Source organism: Gekko japonicus, unplaced genomic scaffold, assembly GCF_001447785.1.
Source record: "Gekko japonicus isolate JY-2015 unplaced genomic scaffold, Gekko_japonicus_V1.1 scaffold470, whole genome shotgun sequence".
NCBI lineage: Eukaryota > Metazoa > Chordata > Lepidosauria > Squamata > Gekkonidae > Gekko > Gekko japonicus.
Window position 1 is genome coordinate 434392 of NW_015174856.1, and position 20048 is coordinate 454439.

Below are 20048 nucleotides of genomic sequence, written 5' to 3' on the forward strand. Positions count from 1 at the left end.
AACAGAAGATGAATGACGGTTCTACTAAAAGAGATGTACATGGTCTTGCCTGTATGATGATAATGATCATCAAATTCACTGGGTCTTTCCTATAAAAATGTTCTTTTGCTGGAGCAGCAGACAAACATATCCTTGTGTAGAGGACCCCCGAGACCCATCTCTTTGCACCCCAAGTTCCTCTGGCCTTCCAAAGGCCATCCAGTTTGATATTAAGGCAGGGTTTCCTGATTAAGGCAAAGCAGGGTTGTGAAAGAGTGACTGCCTGAATTCTACAGAAGTACATTAACCCAAGGCACCTTTATTTGGTCTGCCAGAGCTCTTCATACCCATGGCCATAATCAATGACCCATGTTTGCAGGACAATAACCAAAGCTCTCAGCATTTCCCTCAGAATGCAATCTTCATTGATGATTCAATCATAAGCCCAAGTAAAGCCATCAGCTACTTCCCGGGCTTTGTTAATCAGGTCTACAACTTTAAATAATCATCCCGACTAAATCTTATCCTGTTGCCTCACCTGGTACACACACTCCTCCTTTACTTCTTAATGACCATTTCTAGACATTTCTGCCTACCTTTATGAAAATCCAAATCCACCAATAGGAACTGTCCCTGAAATATACTTTGCATTTAGCAACTATACCATGAAATTTCCTGTGTAGTCAGCTCTAGTGCAGACGATTTCTTGAGCCATGTTTAGAAACACAGAATACTTGCACGAATGTGTGAAAAGCTGAACTAGGCCCAAGAATAGCTTGTTGCCTTCCACTATGACACACTTGATGTGCTTGAACATCTTTGTGCAGCCAAGCATCCCACACACACACACCAATCCCAGCCAGCATGGCAAGATAAGGAGAAGCAGCTCTGAAATAGCCAGACAGAACTAATGGGTCAAAAAAGACCAAAAAATATCAACAAGGAACATCTGGTACTGAGCAAGAACTGGGTGTACCAAGAAACATCTGGTATTAAGCAAGAACTGGGTGCACCAACATTCTGGACGGTAAGGCAGAAGCATAAACGAGATGAAGATAGAGAAAGGCCAGAGATACCATGATGACATCTGCCCTACAAAGGATAGACCAAAGCAAAGTTCTACTTTCCATCATCAACAGAGCTCTCCTGCTTGAAAATCTTCACACAATCAGTTCTGATCAACCTAACCTTGGAGTAAGTGTAAAGGCATGAATGAGGTTAGCTAAGGATACATAAGTGATCTTAATAAAGCTTTATTTCATTTAAAAGGATCCTTCCCTGAGACTCTCTTGTTTGTTCAGTACTTGAATACATGGTCCATGGGTCCCCAGCCCAGTTCTGGGGTCAAATCAGCCCATTGGGTAGAAGATAGGAAGCTACAGGTGCAACTTTGTACCTAGTCCAATCCCAACATGAATCTTAGTTTTGCAGAAAATTGAGCCAATAGCAGGCCTCCTCACTGGAGCACAGGTGAATCTAGGTATAGAAGAAAGCCGCCTCAAACCCTCCTTTTTTGTAGTTGGTTCCCCTCTAGAACCTTTTCCCAGCACCATGATCACAACATCACTAATACCTTCCTCTTCAAGATAGAGTACGTTCTTCACTCTCCCATCTTACTTCCCTTTACAAATGCAACCTTCCACCTGTTTCGTGTCCCTTAGCTCCTCCATCTCCTGTTCATGGCCAGGATGCCCTACTGCCAGCCAGTCCTCCCCACTGCATCCCCCTTCTGGTCAGGGGCTCCTTTCCTACCCATTCTGAGCAGCTCCGTGCCTATTTCCTTCCTCTGGGTTGGTTTGCCCTGACTACCACACGGGAGGAGCACAATTTGGACTAAAAAAACCTTTAATCAGGTATCCATCTGAAAGCAATACAACTGACCCTAAGGACTGTGCAAATGCAAATTGGACTGCAATATGTAAATTTCTGTGACATTATTGCAGTTGCTTCCTGTCTTGTAGTTTTCTTTTGATACCCTTCTTTCTACTCTGCATCTTTCACAGGACAATAAAGTTACTTGCTGGTTCTCCCATCTTTCTCTTCTCAAGGATTCATTGTGAATAGTTGGGACCCACATATACAGCAGACTAAAAGCTCTCCTTTTTCCCTAGAATTTGTGTTCTAGTTCTCTGTATGTAGTGTGCTCTATACATGTCAGGCTATACATGTCAGGCATTACAAACTGGAGAGCCAGTTTGGTGTAGTGGTTAAGTGTGCGGACTCTAATCTGGGAGAACCGGGCCTTTGATTCCCCACTCCTCCACTTGTGCCTGCTGATGTGACCTTGGGTCAGTCACAAGCTCTGGCACAGCTGTTCCTGAAAGAGCAGTTTCTGTCAGAGCTCTCTCAGCCCCACCTACCTCACAGGGTGTCTGTTGTGGGGAGGGGAAGGGAAAGGAGTTTGTAAGCTGCTCTGAGACTCCGAGTGAAGGGCGGGGTATAAATCCAATCTCCTCCTCCTCCTCCTCCTCCTCTTCTTCTTCTTCTTCTTCTTCTTCTTCTTCTTCTTCTTCTTCTTCTTCCATGAGGATTGACTCGGGAAACAGTTATCGGTTAATCTTATTCTATGTTTAGAGTTAACAACAGGGTTCTAGTGAGAAAACTACACGTTCTACAGCAGTAATTTGGAATTTAGCTAGGGTTGCCAGCTCCAGGTTAGGAAATACCTGGAGATTTGGGGGGTGGAACCTGAGGAGGATGGAGTTTGGAGAAAGGCTTCAAAGGGGTCTAATGCCATAGAGTCCACCTTCCAAGGTGGCCATTTTCTCCAGGTGAACTGGTCTCTGTTGCCTGGAGATCAGTTATAATCCCAGGAGATCTCCAGCCACCACCTGGAGGCTGGCAACCCTAAATTTAGCTGAACACAACAACATTGTGAAGGCAACTTTTACTTATAGGCCTCTCTTGGTGGTTCATATAGGCCTGGGGTCTCCAACATTTCTGAGTTTGCCGAACTTTGGAATTTTGGGAGAGGGTGGTGGGCACCACCCCAAATTGCTGCCGCAGGAAGTAGAGCCCAACTCCCAAATGGCTGCTATAGGAGGAGGAACCCAACCCACGACTATCCTCCTCACTTTGCAAATGAATTGCAGAAGGGGAATAGAAAGAACCAAAGAAAACTGGGCAGGGGAAGAAAAAGACAGTGGAATAAAAAAAATGGTAAACTTTTTTTCTCATCTGTGTACTGAAGGATATCTCTGTTGATTCTGCAGTGCTTTAAGATTTGGCAGGAAAGGGTACACCAAGCCTCATTTTTACTTTTAAATCCCTTTCCTTCATGGAAACATTGCATAGCACAACATGTGCATGAGTCTCATGATTTATTTAAAAAGAAAGAAAGAAAACAATCAGATAAGTGCAATGCCTTCGATCCAAAGTGTCTTTCGAGAAGGCAATAAAAAAGATGTTCTCATATATCCTATCCCCTAATTTAACATATAAATCACACTCAAAAATATGATCCAGATGGGCTCCGATGAAGGAAACCAATTAGTTCACACTGCCTTACCATCTGACACATTAGTTGCGATAATAAAAATACAAACAGCACGGTCAAATAATAAGGTTCTGTCTTACATCTGACATTTCCCACTGGCGATGGTATTCTGTAAAGGGCTCACTCCAACGATAAGACTACACTATACATGTTTTGTCTTGCTGCGAACGAACATACAATTTTCTGTGTTTGCAGAGCAACCTCTGCAGATGAAGCAGATTCATCTGCTTCCCCCAACAGGACATTCTTTGGAACTCACACAGGCTGTGTACCGTCCACATCTGGTTTCTCAATTAGGTTTTGAGAACATTTTGCTTTCAAGTGCTCTGACAGCAGAACTGTGCCAAACTGGAGGACAAAGTACTTGTGAGCACTCCACTGATGTTTGACCTGTATCTTTGGGCCATCTCAGATCAGCAGGCCATCTCTGCTGCCGCTGTTTTCTTTTTATAGGCTTCCTAGAAATATAGCCTCTAGCATGTGTCAAGGCCTTTTTTTTGGCACAGAGGCTTCATTGTCAGGTAATTAGCCTTGCAACAAGCCCTTGCAAGTAGCTCTGCAATTAATATTACAGATTAAACGCTGAAACTGCATACATAGACAGCCCTTATACAGGATACAGGGGCTCACTTCTTTGAGGTGCTAAGTACATACAATATTTTAATAAACAAAGGACACCCCTTCTTAAAGGGTTCTTGTCAAAGGTTTCGGTTCTGGGATTATGAAAGGGAAGTAATTTCTCTCCAAGTAACTGTTTTACTTGGGATTACTTATTCCTGTCTACACTTCAAAGAGTTCCTGCTTTTCCCATAGTTTCAAAGGCCCATTTGGATTACCCTAATGATGCATTCTGGGAACCAAACACAGCAACCTGCCTGTTTTTATGCTGGGGAGAAGCAAAGGCTCAAAGGGGATCATGTTAGCAAAAACAACAACAAAAATAAATACTGGGAGTGTGCTCTTTTCCTGGAGGACTGCATACGTAATAGACTTTTTCTCATGGTTGTTGAAGCATTTGGATTTGCTTCGTTTTCAAAACAAACCCTACTTCTGACAGCATCTTACTCAAATTGGCATATAGCAGCTAACTGGTGGGGATTAGCTGACTAAGTCATCCAAGTCCTTCAGGGAGTGAAGGAATTGTTCCAGCCACTCTGAAGGAAACAGTTGGAAGACCCCTCCTGAAGAAATCGTCCCTTGAGTCAGAGGACTGAAAAAATAATGAACCAGTGGCAAATATTCTTATTTGGGGTAAGGTGGTGGTGGCTGTACAAGTTTAGGATTTCTTGGGTGAAAGAAATTATCTAGAACCGTTCCAATCATGTTTCAAGTGAGCTCTTGGGACGGAAATTGTCTTGGTTGCCCCAGATGACAACCTTCACTAGGGGAGAGGCAGGGGTGTACAACCTTGTTGACTCTCCTGGACCACCTGACAGTTTTCAATCACGTCAGCTATGGTATCCTTCTGGACAAATTAGCTAAAGTGGGTATTGGGGGCACTGCACTTGATGGTTTCCATACCCAATAACTTTGCCTGCCTGTTGGAGGAGGGTATTATCTTCTCTGTCCCCCCCCCTCAATCTGCGCTCATTGTTTTGTGCTTGTCACACTGCATGCGTTCTCTTTTTTATTATTGCCGATCCTCTGGAGCTGGTTTTGTTTCAAAATAAAATCGAATTAAAATATATATATCTTGAAAACCCATATGGAATATGCTGCCAGCAAAAGAAAACAGGGTTCTTCCACCTAGACTACTTGCTCAGTTCCATAAAAAACATCATGGCTGAAGACCTCGCCTCTGAATTCAGCACCAGCCCTGAATTCAGCATGACAACAGAGGACTGCAGTGTCCTAGCATAGGTGGAAAGTATATACTGGCATCCTCTGAACAGGAACTTGTTTTTCTAAGGGGCAGTAATGATCAAGCTTGATGCTTCTGCCAAAGATTGCCATAGAAGCATGTTGACGCAGGGAATCAAAAGTACAGTAAAGCCTATATAAAATAATATAAAATGTTTAAACATACGTAGAGGACAAAGGTGCTATGGAGACAGCAAAAGCAGGATTACCCACCAAGTACCCTGTAGACATAGTCAATGCTTGTAAGATTGTCCAGAAACCTCCCACCGCGTAAGTAAAGAATAGAAGAACTGCATAGGTAAGGAGCCTGCAAACCAAACCACTGTGTGAAGCATTGAATTCATGGTGTTGTCTGATTGTAGTATTTGATCTTGACCATTTGAGCCTCTTTTGGCAAGAAAGTCAGAGTCCTGCTGCAGCTTTGGTTTAAGTCTAGAGATCTGCCAAGCTATCTCGTAATGTATCCATCTCCGACCGCGTGCGAGGCTAGGTCGCCACGCAGTAATGCGAAGCGGCTAAGCTTCGCTCGCAGTAACAATGGGTCAAGTGGATCTTAGCCCGCACCTATCGGAGGGCTAGGCTCCCGACCAAGAGCCTATGGAACTCTCGGCCACTGTAAATAGCCAATCACTTGTGTGTGGGTGTGTTTGGGGTGTGGGATTGTTGCACTTATAAACCGGCCTGCGAGCCGGTTAGAGTTGTCTTGTTCTGAGCTGAAATAAAGTATGAGAGCTGAAATCGCTAGTAAGTCTCAGTACTTTTCACTCGTGTACGTATTTCCCCTCAGGTTAAAAGCATAAAACTGTGTAAATCTGCTGCCCAACCTTGTGCCCCAGTTAAAACAAAAGAGTCTTGTGGCTCCTTCGAGGACCAATGGATTTATTGTTGCAAAAGCTATATATATATAGATGCAGTTTCAATTTTTTAAATAATCAAGACATCAGTTGTTTATATAGGTCACATTGTAAAATAAAGCTGCTAATTTATACACACACACACACTTAGGAATCTCTAGGCCAATTAAAGCCAGTCTGTGGCACAAGTGGATGGAAGAAGTTAATAAAGCAATTCTGCTATAGTAACCCCCTATTCTGTACTCTCTAGTTTCCAGAAACAAGGGGATTCGGAGCAGTATTTCCTCTCTCCCTTTTCTTGGGCTTTTAGCCTGAGTATATTACCTGTGCCCCATCAGATAGCATGCTGGACACATAACTGCAACGCAAGCTGTTGACAAAATGGTTCTATACACCTTCATTCATCTTAGAGTGTAACTTCAGAACAGCAAATGAAATCTTCTGTAAACACCAAAAAACGACGAGAAACCATTTGGGAAACAAAAAGGTCCACACACCATAAAATATTCCACAAGTTTCTATTGAGACTCATATGAAAGAAATATGTCTCCCCCCAAAAAAAAATTATGAGTGTACCATCGTTCCACTAACCTCAACTGGGAATCGCCTTCCATTGATGCTATGCTCTGAGCCGGCTGACCCGTTACTCTGGCCCCAGTGAAACTCCACTTTCTCTGCTTTGAATCTGCCTGGTAGCCCTGCGTCGCTGATGAAATAGTCATCTTTTAGGAGGATAGCAACTGTGGGGAAAAAGAAAGGGGGGAGGAATACAGCTGAAAATGTTTCTGCCACAGAGGTCAGAGAAGGTCTGCTGTAATTGTTTTCATTGGGACAATGGCTGATTGGTCCTTACAGAGTCCAAGAGGCCATTTGTTCCCTTATGTCTAAATGTAATGCTCCTGAACTTAGGAGTACTGGCCGTTCTGACAGACATTTATCAAACCAGAAGATAGTAAAACCAAATTTTGTGTAGTAAAGGATTTCACATGGGACACAGCATAACATTGCCTCCCTACTTGGCAAGGAGGATAGGATTTCACTTCAAGAGGTAAAACCAATGAGTAGGATCAGACTGTCAGGCGGCAGACCAATCCTTTGAGCTAAATCCTACTTCGTTCAATTAGGATTATTTTCCAAGGATTGTTACCTTGGTCTTCCAGATCTAACAAGTATTCTCCTCTGTGACAAAACTCATGACAGTCACTTGAATATTGGGGGGGGGGGGGGATAATCATTTACCTTATCAATGCTAAATCCAAAAGTCACCCTTTCCCCTATTAAATATGATAATAAAACAATGATACAAATATAATAATTTAAGTAACTGACAATTTCCTATCCCTTAATGGTACCCATATACAGTCAGCCTCTCTGGCAGGTCTTCCCTAGTAGTACTTGCTTGCAATTATCTTCTGCAATGTATCTAGAGACATGCAATCAATGGTAGTTTCATGAGATGGATTAAACATTGCTACATTTTTTAATCTGAAATTTATTGTTGTTTTTACACGTATAACACACAACACTATCAAACAACCTTTCCTTCCCATAAACTCGGCTTCCTGCCCTGACCAGTGGGGAGGGGGAAAGAAATAAACATATAAAACAATAAAAAGAAGAAGGGAAAGGTGAACATTACCCAAGGTATTGCTACATTTTTTAATTTGCAAGGAGGTGTTACATGGGGGAGTGTGACGGATTCCAAAAAGGGAACACCTAGAGAAAAGCGATGTGCAGACATAGGGCAGTGTGGAGAGATGGAATGTTTGGGAGGTTGATGGGCAGAAAACGGACAGAGAGGGGGTTGGAGGATGGAGAGTGAGGGAGAAGGTTGTGAGCGGTTGGAGGCTAACAGCCATTGGGAACGGACACATTTTGGGAAGTATCCCAGAGAGCGGTTTAATTGTTGGAACCTTTGGAACGTGTATCTGATTGAGGTTGTGCTGGAGGAAAATGAGAGATGTCACAGTAAAGCCGTTTTATTCTTATAAACAATGGAGTCCAGTCACTAATTTCCGCCAGTTTTAAGAGCCTTGGAGTGAACCAAGAGAGTTTCATCACGAAGAACGAAACCAGTGGGTAAGTGGTCCCCGCTACTACCCGAAGCTAGCAGTGTCCCGCATAAGAGTGGTGTCCAAAAGGTGGTGGCTTGTAAGAGCCCGTGACAGGGAGCATTAAGCATTTGATTTCATTCACCCACAACCTGAAGTTGTACAGCCCAGATTTCCAAAGTCTTCTACTAGATCTGTAGATCAGGTTCAGCTCTTCATATAACTTGAATCAATCTAACAAACTTTTAAGCCAGTGACCACAGAATAAGTGAAGCTCACCAAAACAAGTATTTTCACTACATTATTATCAACATATCTAATTCTCAACATGGCCAAATCTGGCTTCTTAAATTCAGAGACTGGAGCTATCAATGGATATGAGAGATCATTCTACAAACCTGAAAAATGCCCCAGGTTTGCAGAAACATCTGAAATCTATCCATCTATCAGCACATACACACATAATTAGGGGTTAAAACCCACAGAAATAATAAAAACCAGCACCTGTAGATTTAAGGGGAAAAAACATCTTCTTCGGAGTTGCTGGTTGAAACTTTGGTTTCTGTCAGTAAAAGGTAGGGCTGCTAGATCCCCATGGGGGTTGCCCACTTTTGGAACCCCACCCCCCAAAGTACCTGGCACGTGGCAATGCGCCCGGTGCAATGACATCACCAAGAGGTGACATTGTGGGTGGGTGGTCAATCATTTAAGGAAAAACCATAGAGTTTTTCCTTAAATGGTAGAGCATCCCCTGCAACATACTGTGCGCGATGACGTCAGTTCTGGGTGATATCATCACAGTGCTCACTACTGTTCAACAGCAGCCACCACAAAAAGACAGTGTTGTCTAGGTGTTAGAGTTTCAAAGTAGGATTTGGGAGACTTAGGTTCAAATCTCCATTCTGCTGTAGAAGCTTATTTGGTGACCTTCATCCTGACCTATCTCACAGGGTTGTTCTGAGGATAAAATAGAGTAAAGGCAAATTATTTAAGATGATTTGGGTTAATGCCATAGAGTTCACCTTCCAAAACAGACATTTTCTCTAATTGAACAAATCTCTGTTGCCTGGAGATCAATTGTAACAGCGGAAGATCTCCAGCCACCGCCTAAAGGTTGGAAACTCTACTTCCGTATCCAGATAAGGACAGGAAGGAGAGAAAACTGAAGACAGGGGGCAGATAAAAGTAGGTTGGCTGTGGGGTGAGAATGAAAGAAGAAAGCAGGAAAAGGGGAGAGGCTATGGGGCGCTTCAGGGAAAGGAAGAAGGAAATAGTGGGGAAGGGGAAAATAAGATGTTTCCCTCAGGTCCTTGTGGGTCCTTCACTTGTAGAAATTTAATATTAAACTTAATTTCTGCTTTCCAACATTTTAATACATTTCTTAATATACTAATATTTTCTTAATTCATCCTCTCCATTCCTATAGATGTGGAATCCTATGTTAGTCTAACAGACAATGTTGGTGGATTTCAGTAAACAATTTTTGACACGCTGTTGTCATGGAGAAGTGACTCCTTTCATCAATCTAATAACTGCTCAAAGAGCTAGTATTGCCAACAAATGAGACAATCCTGGAGCACTGCAAAGGAAGGTAAGTATTTTTCTTCCTTCCACAAAAAGGCTTCTTCTTCTCTTCTGAGTCCTTCTGAAACTACATATGTCTTTTTTAAAATAGCTGTATCACACTGGCAATTCTTTGGCATCTTGAGATGACCACAACATCTTTCTTCTTCTGTCATTCCAGACAATGAGTCTCCAAGTGCACAACCTTATACTTCATGCTGTTCAGCTGAATGTCTTTTCTTTACTCCAGTGTATACGATTGTTCAATTTCAACTCACATAATTCTCAAATATTCTTCTCTATCAATAAATCCTCCCAGCTTTGAGGTTTTGGCAGATTTCATCTACACACTAATTTCTACTGCCAAAGTTGCAAAATGATGATATCAAATAAAATGATCTTGAAGATTGATCCTGCAGAATCTCAGTTGGTTATCTTCCTTCAGGTTGAAAACCTGCCTTTCATCAAAACACTTGAGTGCTTCTTTCTGTAACACATTCTAAAACATCCCAGACTGGAGCTGAACCAAATCATTTGTGCTGTAGCAAGTGCTGTACATTACAATTGAACAGTCAAGAATGGATACTGGATTATCTGCCACTGTTTTCACTTAACAAATATATGCTGTATTTTTCTCCTAAATTTATTATTCTTTTTACAAATTGGAGGCTCACAACAAAGATACCTATATGAGATATATAATTTGGAAATTCCCTCAACATAGAGTAATGCTGGATTCTGGGGCTTTAAAGGGACTTTATAAGAACGCCCAAAACAGCTGACTGGCGGGGAGCAGGATGCTCCCTGTGTCTCAGCTGTTTCTGCAGCTTTGGCAGGGAACAGAAAGCAGGGGTTTGAAAGGAATCGGGAGTCCCTTTAAACCTCTGCTCTCTGCTCTATCCATGAACCACTACAAATCACTTTAAAATTTTCCGGAAGGTCGTGACGGTAAACCTGTCACAAACTCCACTTTTTGATGGGTTTGTGAATCATGAACAGGGTAAAATTAATTAAAAAAATTTCTTTGTGGTTCAGTTAATGCCCATCCCTAATTGGGACTGGAGGAAGAAACAATTTTCCTCCAGTCCTAATCCCACCAACTCTTCCATGTCTCTTCTAGCTATGAAATGATCACAGCCCTCAAAGCTTTGTTTTTGAACTGGAAAGGAAAGGGGAAATTCAGCTTGGTTGATGCATGGTGCCCAACCATACAGACACTTTAGTAACTGCATATGATATTTTAATATCAAAATTCATACATGTTCCTTGGCTGATTCCATCCACAGGCTTTTCCAGGTCTTTCCTCTCAAATGTCAAAAATCATCCCTAATTGTCTAATCAGATATGAAATCTTTTGTACTCCAACCAATCATGTTTGTATCTCACCTGAACAGCTTATCACAGGCAAGCCAAGTAATAACCAATCTTCTCTAAGGTCTATATGTATTCTAAACCTATTTCCCTCCTAAATGCCCTTTCTCAACTGTGTTTCTTTTTATCAATATATTTAACTAGCAGTAAAGCCCGTTGTGGAAATAAATACAACGGGATCTAGAAAGAGGCTCTGGGGGAGTGCTCTGGCTTTGGGCAAACAGTGTCATTTTGCTGTGGTGACCTCAGCAGGGTATAATGGCAGAGTCCACTGTTTTCTCCAGAGGAACTGATCTCTGCTCCCTGAAGAGCAGTTGTAATTTTGAGTGATCTGTAGCCCTCACCTGGAAATTGGCAACAATTGTTACCCAGGACGAAATGGCTGGTTTGGAGGGTGGAGTCTATGGTATTCTACCTGTCTGATGTCCCACCCCTCCGCAAACCCCACCCTCTCCAGGCTCCACCCCTCAAATCCCCAGGAATTTGCCAGCCTGGAGTTGGCAACCCCATCTCCTTCGCAGCTAACCATCAATCTACCATTATCTGCCTCTTTGACTTCAGCTGACTTCCGCCCTCCCTTCTGCAGAGCAATTGTAATTTTGAGTGGTCTCCAGCCCTCACCTGGAGATTGGCAACAATGGTTCCCCATGAAGGACTGAGTGGTTTGGAGGGTGGAGTCTATGGCATTGTACCTGTCTGAGGTCCCACCCCTCCTCAAACCTCACCCTCTTCAGGCTCCATCCCTCAAATCTCCAGGAATTTCCCATCGGGAGTTGGCAACCCTATCAAGATTGGCCCCAATATGTTTTCTCCCAAAGGGCAAAGTAGGTGACTGGACCAAACTAAGTTGCCTACCATCAGGCACTGAGGGGAAAGTAGGGTTGCCAGCTATAAGGAGGGAAATACCTGGAGTTTTGGGGGGTGGATTCTGTAGAGGGCAGCATGGGGGGGGGCGGAAGGACTCAGCAGGTATAATGTCATAGGGTCTACCCTCCAAAGCAGCCATTTTCTCCAGGGGAAACTGATCTCTGTCATCTGGAGATCAATTGTAGCAGTGGGAGATCTCCAGGTCCCACCTGGAGATTGGCAACCCTAGGGGAAAGTCAGCTGCACAGCAGGGGGTTGAAGAGAATGGTTTGATGGGTGCTGGGCCAAGATTGGCAACAATAGTTCCCCAGGAGCAAATAGCTGGGTTGGAGGGTGGAGTCTATGGCACTGTAACCTGTCTGAGGTCCCCCTCTCCGGCCTCCACTCCTCAAATCTCCAGGATTTTCCATACCTAAAGCTGGCAACTTTATCTCCTCCCCTCTCAGTAGCCTCTTATTTTGCCTTAAATTGGTTTTGATGCCAGCAGAGTGAGAAAATGCCAGAGGCTCTGGGTGGGTGCCTCATCGTAAATGCACCAAACAATTCCTAAAGATTTGCCAAAACACTACTCTGTCGACAAATTGCAGCACTTTGAATTAGCACCAGAGCTTTAAGAGCTCTCCAGCTGTCACCTGGAGACTGGCAACAGCTTGTTTGGAGGGTGGGGAGTATGGCATTGTATCTGTCTGAGGTCCTCCTCTTTCTCTTCCTCCTCCTCCTCCTCAGACCCCACCCTCAGCAGGCTTCATTCCTAAACTATCCTGGAAGTTTCCAACCTGGAGTTGGCAACCCTATGTCCTGGAGTTTGAACCTGGAGTTGGCAACCATCAGCCAACGTTTATCTGCCTGTCTGTCTTTATAACCCTCCCACGGGGGGGGAGTATGAGGTGTGGAATGGAGTGAAGTCCAATCAGCTTCCATATGCAAAAGACCTTGAAGGTTCCATATGCAACTGACATTCCAACTGCCTTGCGGGGAGGGGGGTGAGTTTGAGGTGTGGAATGCAGTGAAGTCCAATCAGCTTCCATATGCAAAAGACCTTGAAACGCTGGGCGGGACTGCACAAAGCAGCCAGTCAACCCAGCCAGCGTCTTCTGACTGACAGTTCAAGCGTCCATACACTAAAGAGGCCAAATTTAGAATGTTCATATAGAATGTTCTTACTCAATTATATATAAGGAGAGATAGTCAACACAGTCCATCTGTGGATTCTTAAATCCATGACTTGGGGACATGTTGACAGAACAGCACTTTCCAGCGAACTTGGGGGACCTTGCCAGGCTGTAGAAAAATTTGAAATTTGAGAAGGCAAGTGGGAAATCCCCCCTCCAAAAAACAGAAGAGTGTTTAGTTGTTGTAGATTTTCTGGGCTGTATGGCTGTGGTCTTGGCACTGTATGACCTGACGTTTTGCCAGCAGCTGTGACTGGCATCTTCAGAGGTATAAGACAGAAAGATAGAGTAGTCTCTGTGTCATTTAGACTCCCTTCAGCTGGATGGCCCAGGCTATTGCAGTCTCGTCAGATCTCAGAAGCTAAGGAGGGTCGGCTCTGGTTAGAACTTGAATGGGAGACCACTAGGTAAGTCCAGGGCTGCTGCACAGAGGTGGGTGATGGCAAACTACCTCTGTTCGTTCCTTGCCTTGAAGATCCTACGGGGTCGCCATAAGGCACCTGAGACCTGACAGCACTTGCCACCGCCACCACTTAGACTCACAAGTTTGGTCCCTACAGTTTTGCCAAGGCTTGAACATATAACTAGCTAAGCAGGTCTGTTGGTGAGAGCAGGGCTGCTCAGGTGTATGAAGTGAGTGCACTGCAAAATGAATCTATTTCAAGCAACCATTCGCTGACATGATTTTTATGTGATTCTATCTCCCCAGTCAGCGAGTTGATTTTCATTAATAGCAGCTAGCTGCCTTAACAGGCAGAGATAAAAAGCTGGAGCCTCTGTGGCGATATCAAAGAGCACTTTGCATGAAATTCCACCGCTCTTAATTCAAAGAGACTTTCTCATACATTTGAATTTTCCAGCTGTGTAATCAACAAATCTACAGGACTGAGCATATGCTTTGGCAGGGCGCTTTAGAAAAAAAAATAACCTCACAAAATTGACATATGCAGCCGGCACGCTTCTCAGACTTAGCACCCTTTAGGGACTTCACCAAGTGATTTTTCAAATTTTTCTGAGCAACAGGGAGAGCCTACAAATTAGGTTTCAGTCCTTTACTTTGGTCTGGAAGTAGGGTTCCCAACCTTCAGGCCGTGGCTGGAGATCTTCCGCTATTACAATTGATCTCCAGGCAACAGAAATTAGTCCAATTGAAGAAAATGGCTACTTTGGAAGGTGAACTCTATAGCATTAACCCTGCTGAAGTCCCACCCACCCCCAACCCCTCCTCTCTTCAGGCTCCACGCCCCAAATCTCCAGGTACTTCCCAACCTGGACCTGGCAGCCCTATTTCTGGCTACCCATTTCCACCAGTTACATGGCAGTAGGAATCCAGTCCCCAGGTGCGGGCAGGGGATCCCCTGATTTTTGGGGCTCCCTCCAGACACTGGCCAGCTGCCCAGTGGGGGAAGCCCCATCTCCAACAGCCATCTGCAGCCACACTTGAAAAGAACAGGCACCATGTGCGCCTGCCCCACAAGCCGTAAATTTGCAGCTTGAAGGACAGGCATGTGGGGTGCCTACTCTGTGGCTTGCGGGGCAGGTGAGCATGGCACCTGCTTTCCCCCGACCATTTAAAGGAAAGGTTCCCTTTAAGTGGTTGGGGGGAAGTGGGGGGGGGATGCAACGCTGCATCCTTGACACATTGACATCACTCTACAAATTGATAGAGAGAGCGGTGGCAACACAGCTGCAGGCATTTCTGGATGACGCTTCTGTCCTCGATCTCCACCAGTCCGGGTTTCGCCCTGGTCACGGGGTGGAGACTGTTCTGGTCGCACTGACTGACGACCTCCGTAGGCATCTGGATCAAGGCGGAGTGGCGGCACTGTTGTTGTTAGACCTGTCGGCCGCTTTCGATACGGTCGACCACCAGTTGCTGGCCCACCGCCTTGCCGACGTGGGGATTCAGGGGCTTGCCCTTCAGTGGCTGGTCTCTTTTCTCCAAGGTCGGGGACAGAGGGTGGCGATAGGGGATCAGCAGTCCCGGAGGTGGCCCCTTGACTGTGGGGTTCCTCAAGGGGCAGTGCTATCCCCGATGTTGTTTAACATCTACATGCGCCCCCTCGCCCAGATTGCCTGGAGCTGTGGGCTGGGGTGTCATCAATATGCTGATGACACCCAGCTGTATCTGATGTTGGGCGGCCGGTCAGATTCCACTCCCAACGACCTTAGTCGGGCGTTACAGGCTGTGGCTAGGTGGCTCAGACTGAGTCGGCTGAAATTAAACCCGGCAAAGACGGAGGTCGGATCGGTTCGGGGTTGGGGCTCCCTCTCCCGACCTTCGACGGGGCGCCTCTGGTGCCGGCGTCGGAGGTTAGGAGTTTGGGAGTGCTCCTGGACTCCTCGTTAATGATGGAGGCCCAGGTAGCAGCCACTGCCAAGTCGGCATTTTACCATCTTCGGCTGGCACGGCAGTTGGTTCCCTTCCTCGACCGGGAGGACTTGGCCACTGTGATCCATGCGACGGTCACCTCAAGGCTAGACTACTGTAACGCTCTCTACATGGGGCTGCCTTTGTCGCAGATTCGGAAGCTGCAACTAGTGCAGAATGCTGCAGCCAGGCTGTTGATGGGTCTTCCTAGACGAGAGCACATCCAGCCTGTGCTGAAAGCGCTGCACTGGTTGCCTATAGCGTTCCGGGTGCGCTTCAAAGTGCTGGTTATTACCTTTAAAGCCCTATATGGTCAGAGACCAGCCTACCTGAGACCGCCTTTCCCCACATGTGCCCCCAAGAGCACTACGGTCTGGGACCCAGAACTTATTGGATGTACCAGGTCCCCGGGTTACCAAATTCGTTGTGACCAAGAATAGGGCGTTTTCGGTGGCAGCTCCTATCTGGTGGAACGAGCTCCCAGAGGAGATCAGGGCTCTGCGGGACCTAGCACCGTTCTGCAGAGCCTGCAAGACGGAGCTCTTCCGCCCGGCGTTTGAATAGGAGCCGCCACCATCACCATCATCATGCCATCATCACTATCTACGCCCTAAGCTTGTGGACAGGGTCATCGGATGTGGACACTCTGAAAGAGAACGGGACTTTTGACGGCCATCTGGTTTTAGGAGGCGAGCACCAATTACTGTTTTGTATGTATGATGCTTTAAGAGTTAATGTTATTTAATATTTTAATGTTTTTACTGTTTTACTGTATGTTCCGGCGACATGCCGTGTAAGCCGCCCTGAGCCTACGGGGAGGGCGGGATAAAAATACAAATAATAAATAAATAAATAAATAAATAAATACATGATGTCATCGTGTCAGGGATGGCCTCTCCTCTTCCTGGACCATCCCCCTAATCCCCCCTCTGGGGAGAAGATGGGACCTGGCAACCCTACACAGAAGCAAGACCCAGCAGTTGGCTAGCCACATTCCTGATCCTCCTTTTGAGTCAGGAACATTTTATTATAAAAAAAAAAAAACAACACCTGGGAGCTTGTATTCACAATTTGCAGCATACTTTGGTGCTGCTATGTTTCCTTCTGGTGTGGTAGGTCAGATACAAATAGCCAAGGGGTAATGATGACAGTGATGAAAAAGTTATTCTTCTAAGTCACTTTCCACGAGCTTTCTAAAATGAAAAAACCTTTCCTTGTCTGTAACAAACGGAGTTCAAAATGACATGTGTTAGAAAATACGGGCTCTGGGTGTGATTTATGTGACATACCTTTGGGGGGAGGTGTCTATCCTAGAGGAAGAAGATGAGGGATGAAGGGAGGGGGCATCTGTAGAAGCATGATGAACAATGAGACAAGGAAGGGAGGCGGTCAAAGAGGCCTTTCAAAGTGCGACATACTTCGTGGGAAGTCCCATAAGACGGGAGGCTCCTGTGAATCTGTTACAATGCACAGCGGGATTCAGCTGCATTGTATAAATATTTGATGATATCTAAATCATTTATGGCTCTGTCAGGGGTCATTTTACTTGTTTTAGATGAATAATTGAAAGGATAATTAGGAGGATGTACAATCTGAAATGTTCATCTAATTGTTCATTTTACAGGGTCTCTTACAAAGCGGTGCAGGATCTCAGACACACATACTCAAGCACAGGTACACACTAAAGCACCTATACAGACGCCATATTTCTTACACTTTCAGAAACACTGGGTTCGATCCAGTGCTTCTGAGAATGGAACGAGTTTGTGGAAGCAACTTTTAGGGAGCAATCCTAAACTGGTCTACTCAGAATCCTACTCAGGTGTATTCAATGGGGCTTACTCCCAGGAAAGTGTTCTCAGGATTGCACTGTTAGTGTCTTCCCATGGGAGTCCTCTGCATGCCCCTGAAAAGCCAGTAATGACAGTCAGGGGACTTCTTAAGAGCAGTACGCCATATGGCATTGGCAGAAATCTCCCTCCCTCTCTTTTGTATGACTTGTATGATCTCAAGCTCTGCCCATACAAATTCACATGTGTATGAAGGTGCGACTATTAGCTCAAAGCCAACCAAGGCTGAGCCGCACCCCTCACAATTGCTGCTGGCTTCCAGAAAATGCTGAAGAGATCCATTCAAAGATTACACCAGTGCCTTGAATCATTTGATCCCAGGTTATGGAACTGAGAATATCTTGTGCAATACTTCTTCTCTCCCTCTCCTTGTATGTTGCCAGAGGATTAGCTGTACGTACAGGTGCTATCTGTGGGCATACAATCATTATGATGAAAGTCACCCTGAAATCAGTTCTGTTTATTCCCAAATAAATGTGTTTTAGGTTGTGGTACACTGATAATAGCCAGGAAGAAGAACAGTATATACAGGAGCCAGTAAAAAAGAAAAAAGAAACATAGAAGCAACCGCAAGTTATTGTGTAGACTGAAAGAACACACATACACCAAAAATTAAACATGCCAGCAATGTCCAATGCACACAGCAGACGTGAGAGAAAGCACAGACTTAATTTTAGATTGCTTGGAGGTTTAGAAAAACATGCTGAACATTTCTATTGAGGGGAGACTTGTGCTACCTGAAACACTTGGTAAAAGGCCATCACCTTCCTTAACACAGTTCTTGTGGCACCGAATGCCTTGGGACTTCCAGAAAGCCCTCTCTGGCATAATGACGCCCTCTCACCCTCCCACAAATGAAAGGTAGAGAACTGATTAAAATTCCACTGCAGACAGATTTTGCTGCAAGAAAAGCCTATGCAGATGTCTCTGACCACAGCACAAAGCCATTAAGTTTGGATTTTTAGTAAAGGAGATGTTTCTATAAATATTTAGAAGGCCACGCTATAGCCAAATGCAACCCTCTGTAATTACCAAAAAAAGCACTAACATTTTGTGCATATGAGCCCTTGTATATAAAGGACTGGAGCTTTGGATAAAGGGAGGTTCATTGTTCTTCCCGTACATACACATGAACGGCAACTGTAAAAGCACAGAACTAAATATACTATAAGAGCTGGGGTGAGTGCCTGTGTCTCATACAAATTCTATATCAGGGTTTTGCCCCAAATGACCAAGTAGAAGGGATGATGAAGAATACGTTAATGAAAAGCACAACAAAAATGGAGATGGAAAATTGTTAGGGACATATTGCATGGGGGGAAAGGGACCAACTAACTGATCAACATATTATATCGCAGTCTAGTGTAATGGTTAAAGTGTCAAGCAAAGATCAAGGAGACCCAAGAATGAGAATGAATTTAAGGGAAGCCACTAAAAAGCAATCTATGCAGCTAACTAAGCTTGCAAGCAGATCAGAGGGCATAAAAAGCAGTAATGTAGTCCTTACCAGTTTTCCCAGTATTTTTCATCCATGTCTTGTTAGAAGATTCGTTATCGAAACCAACTAACTTTATTTCCTGGTATTCTTCTCCGACACGTGCTTGGTGGTCTACAATATCTATTGGAGACTGGTGAGTCCTCCCACAGTCCACGTTTGAAGTAACCCAGTGCTCCGGACCATATGCACCTGTTCCAAAGAGGGGGATAATACTTAGTAGTGATAACCCCAAAATAAGCACATAATGCTGAGTAAGGACACCTGCCACATAGAGCAATTGAGCTATATCTAGCATTTGGCATAGTACATCGCACCTTCAGAGCCAGCATGGTATAGTGGTTAAAAGAGTAGGACCAGTAGACCTGGCTCAAATCCCCACTCTGCCATGCAGCTCACCTTAGGCCAGTCTCCCTTTCTCAGCCTCGCATACTAAACAGAGCAGTCGCAAGAGTCAAAGTGTGTCAAATCAAGTAAGCCTCCTTGAGCTCTGTGGAGGATGGCCAGGGATGAAACAATGAACAAAACTCTTCTGTTCATTGACTTCTGTTTGTTTCTGGGAGTCCATTTCTAGAAACCCCAACTTTCACCACTACGTTGAGCAGCATTCAAAGCATCAGAATATCCTATGCTAGGGAATCTTCTATAGCTAAGGAAAACATGTGGGACTTCATTCTAAATGTTTGGAATAAAACAAGCCATAATAATACAAAAGAGTAATAGTCCAGTAGCACCCTAAAGACTAGCAAAATTTGTAGTAAGGTATGAGCTTTTGTGAGTCACTGTTCAGTTCTTCAGATACTGCTCCCTTTTTCAGGTACTTGAAGAAGTGAGCAGTGACTCACGAAAGCTCATACCCTACACCATAGATTTTGCTAGTCTTTAAGGTGCAACTGGACTCTTACTCTTTTCTACTGCTACAGACAGACTAACATGGCTACCCATTGTGAAGTAACAATAAAGTCATGCATCCCACCTTAGCCTGATCAAAGTTCCTCCATCCTGAGGAAACTGAAGTGGCACGCCCTTTGGATACATGCTGTTGCCTGGCATCCCTAGGAGCTTTGGATGTGAGGCAAGAGGCAGAAATGTTGCATGATGCAGTGATGTCACTTCCTG

General features: G+C 44.6%; 1 protein-coding gene across 1 annotated transcript in view; it reads right to left on the bottom strand.

The window, feature by feature from the left end:
- Nucleotides 1-19227, bottom strand: part of PTPRG (protein tyrosine phosphatase, receptor type G) — a 355564-nt gene extending 336337 nt beyond the window's left edge. The window contains exons 1-2 of the mRNA XM_015424628.1: nt 18942-19227; nt 6781-6929 (exon numbers count right to left, since the gene is read on the bottom strand). Coding sequence (XP_015280114.1) covers nt 6781-6929; nt 18942-19227 — 435 coding nt within the window. The remainder of the gene's footprint in view (nt 1-6780; nt 6930-18941) is intronic.
- Nucleotides 19228-20048: the final 821 nt, after the last annotated feature.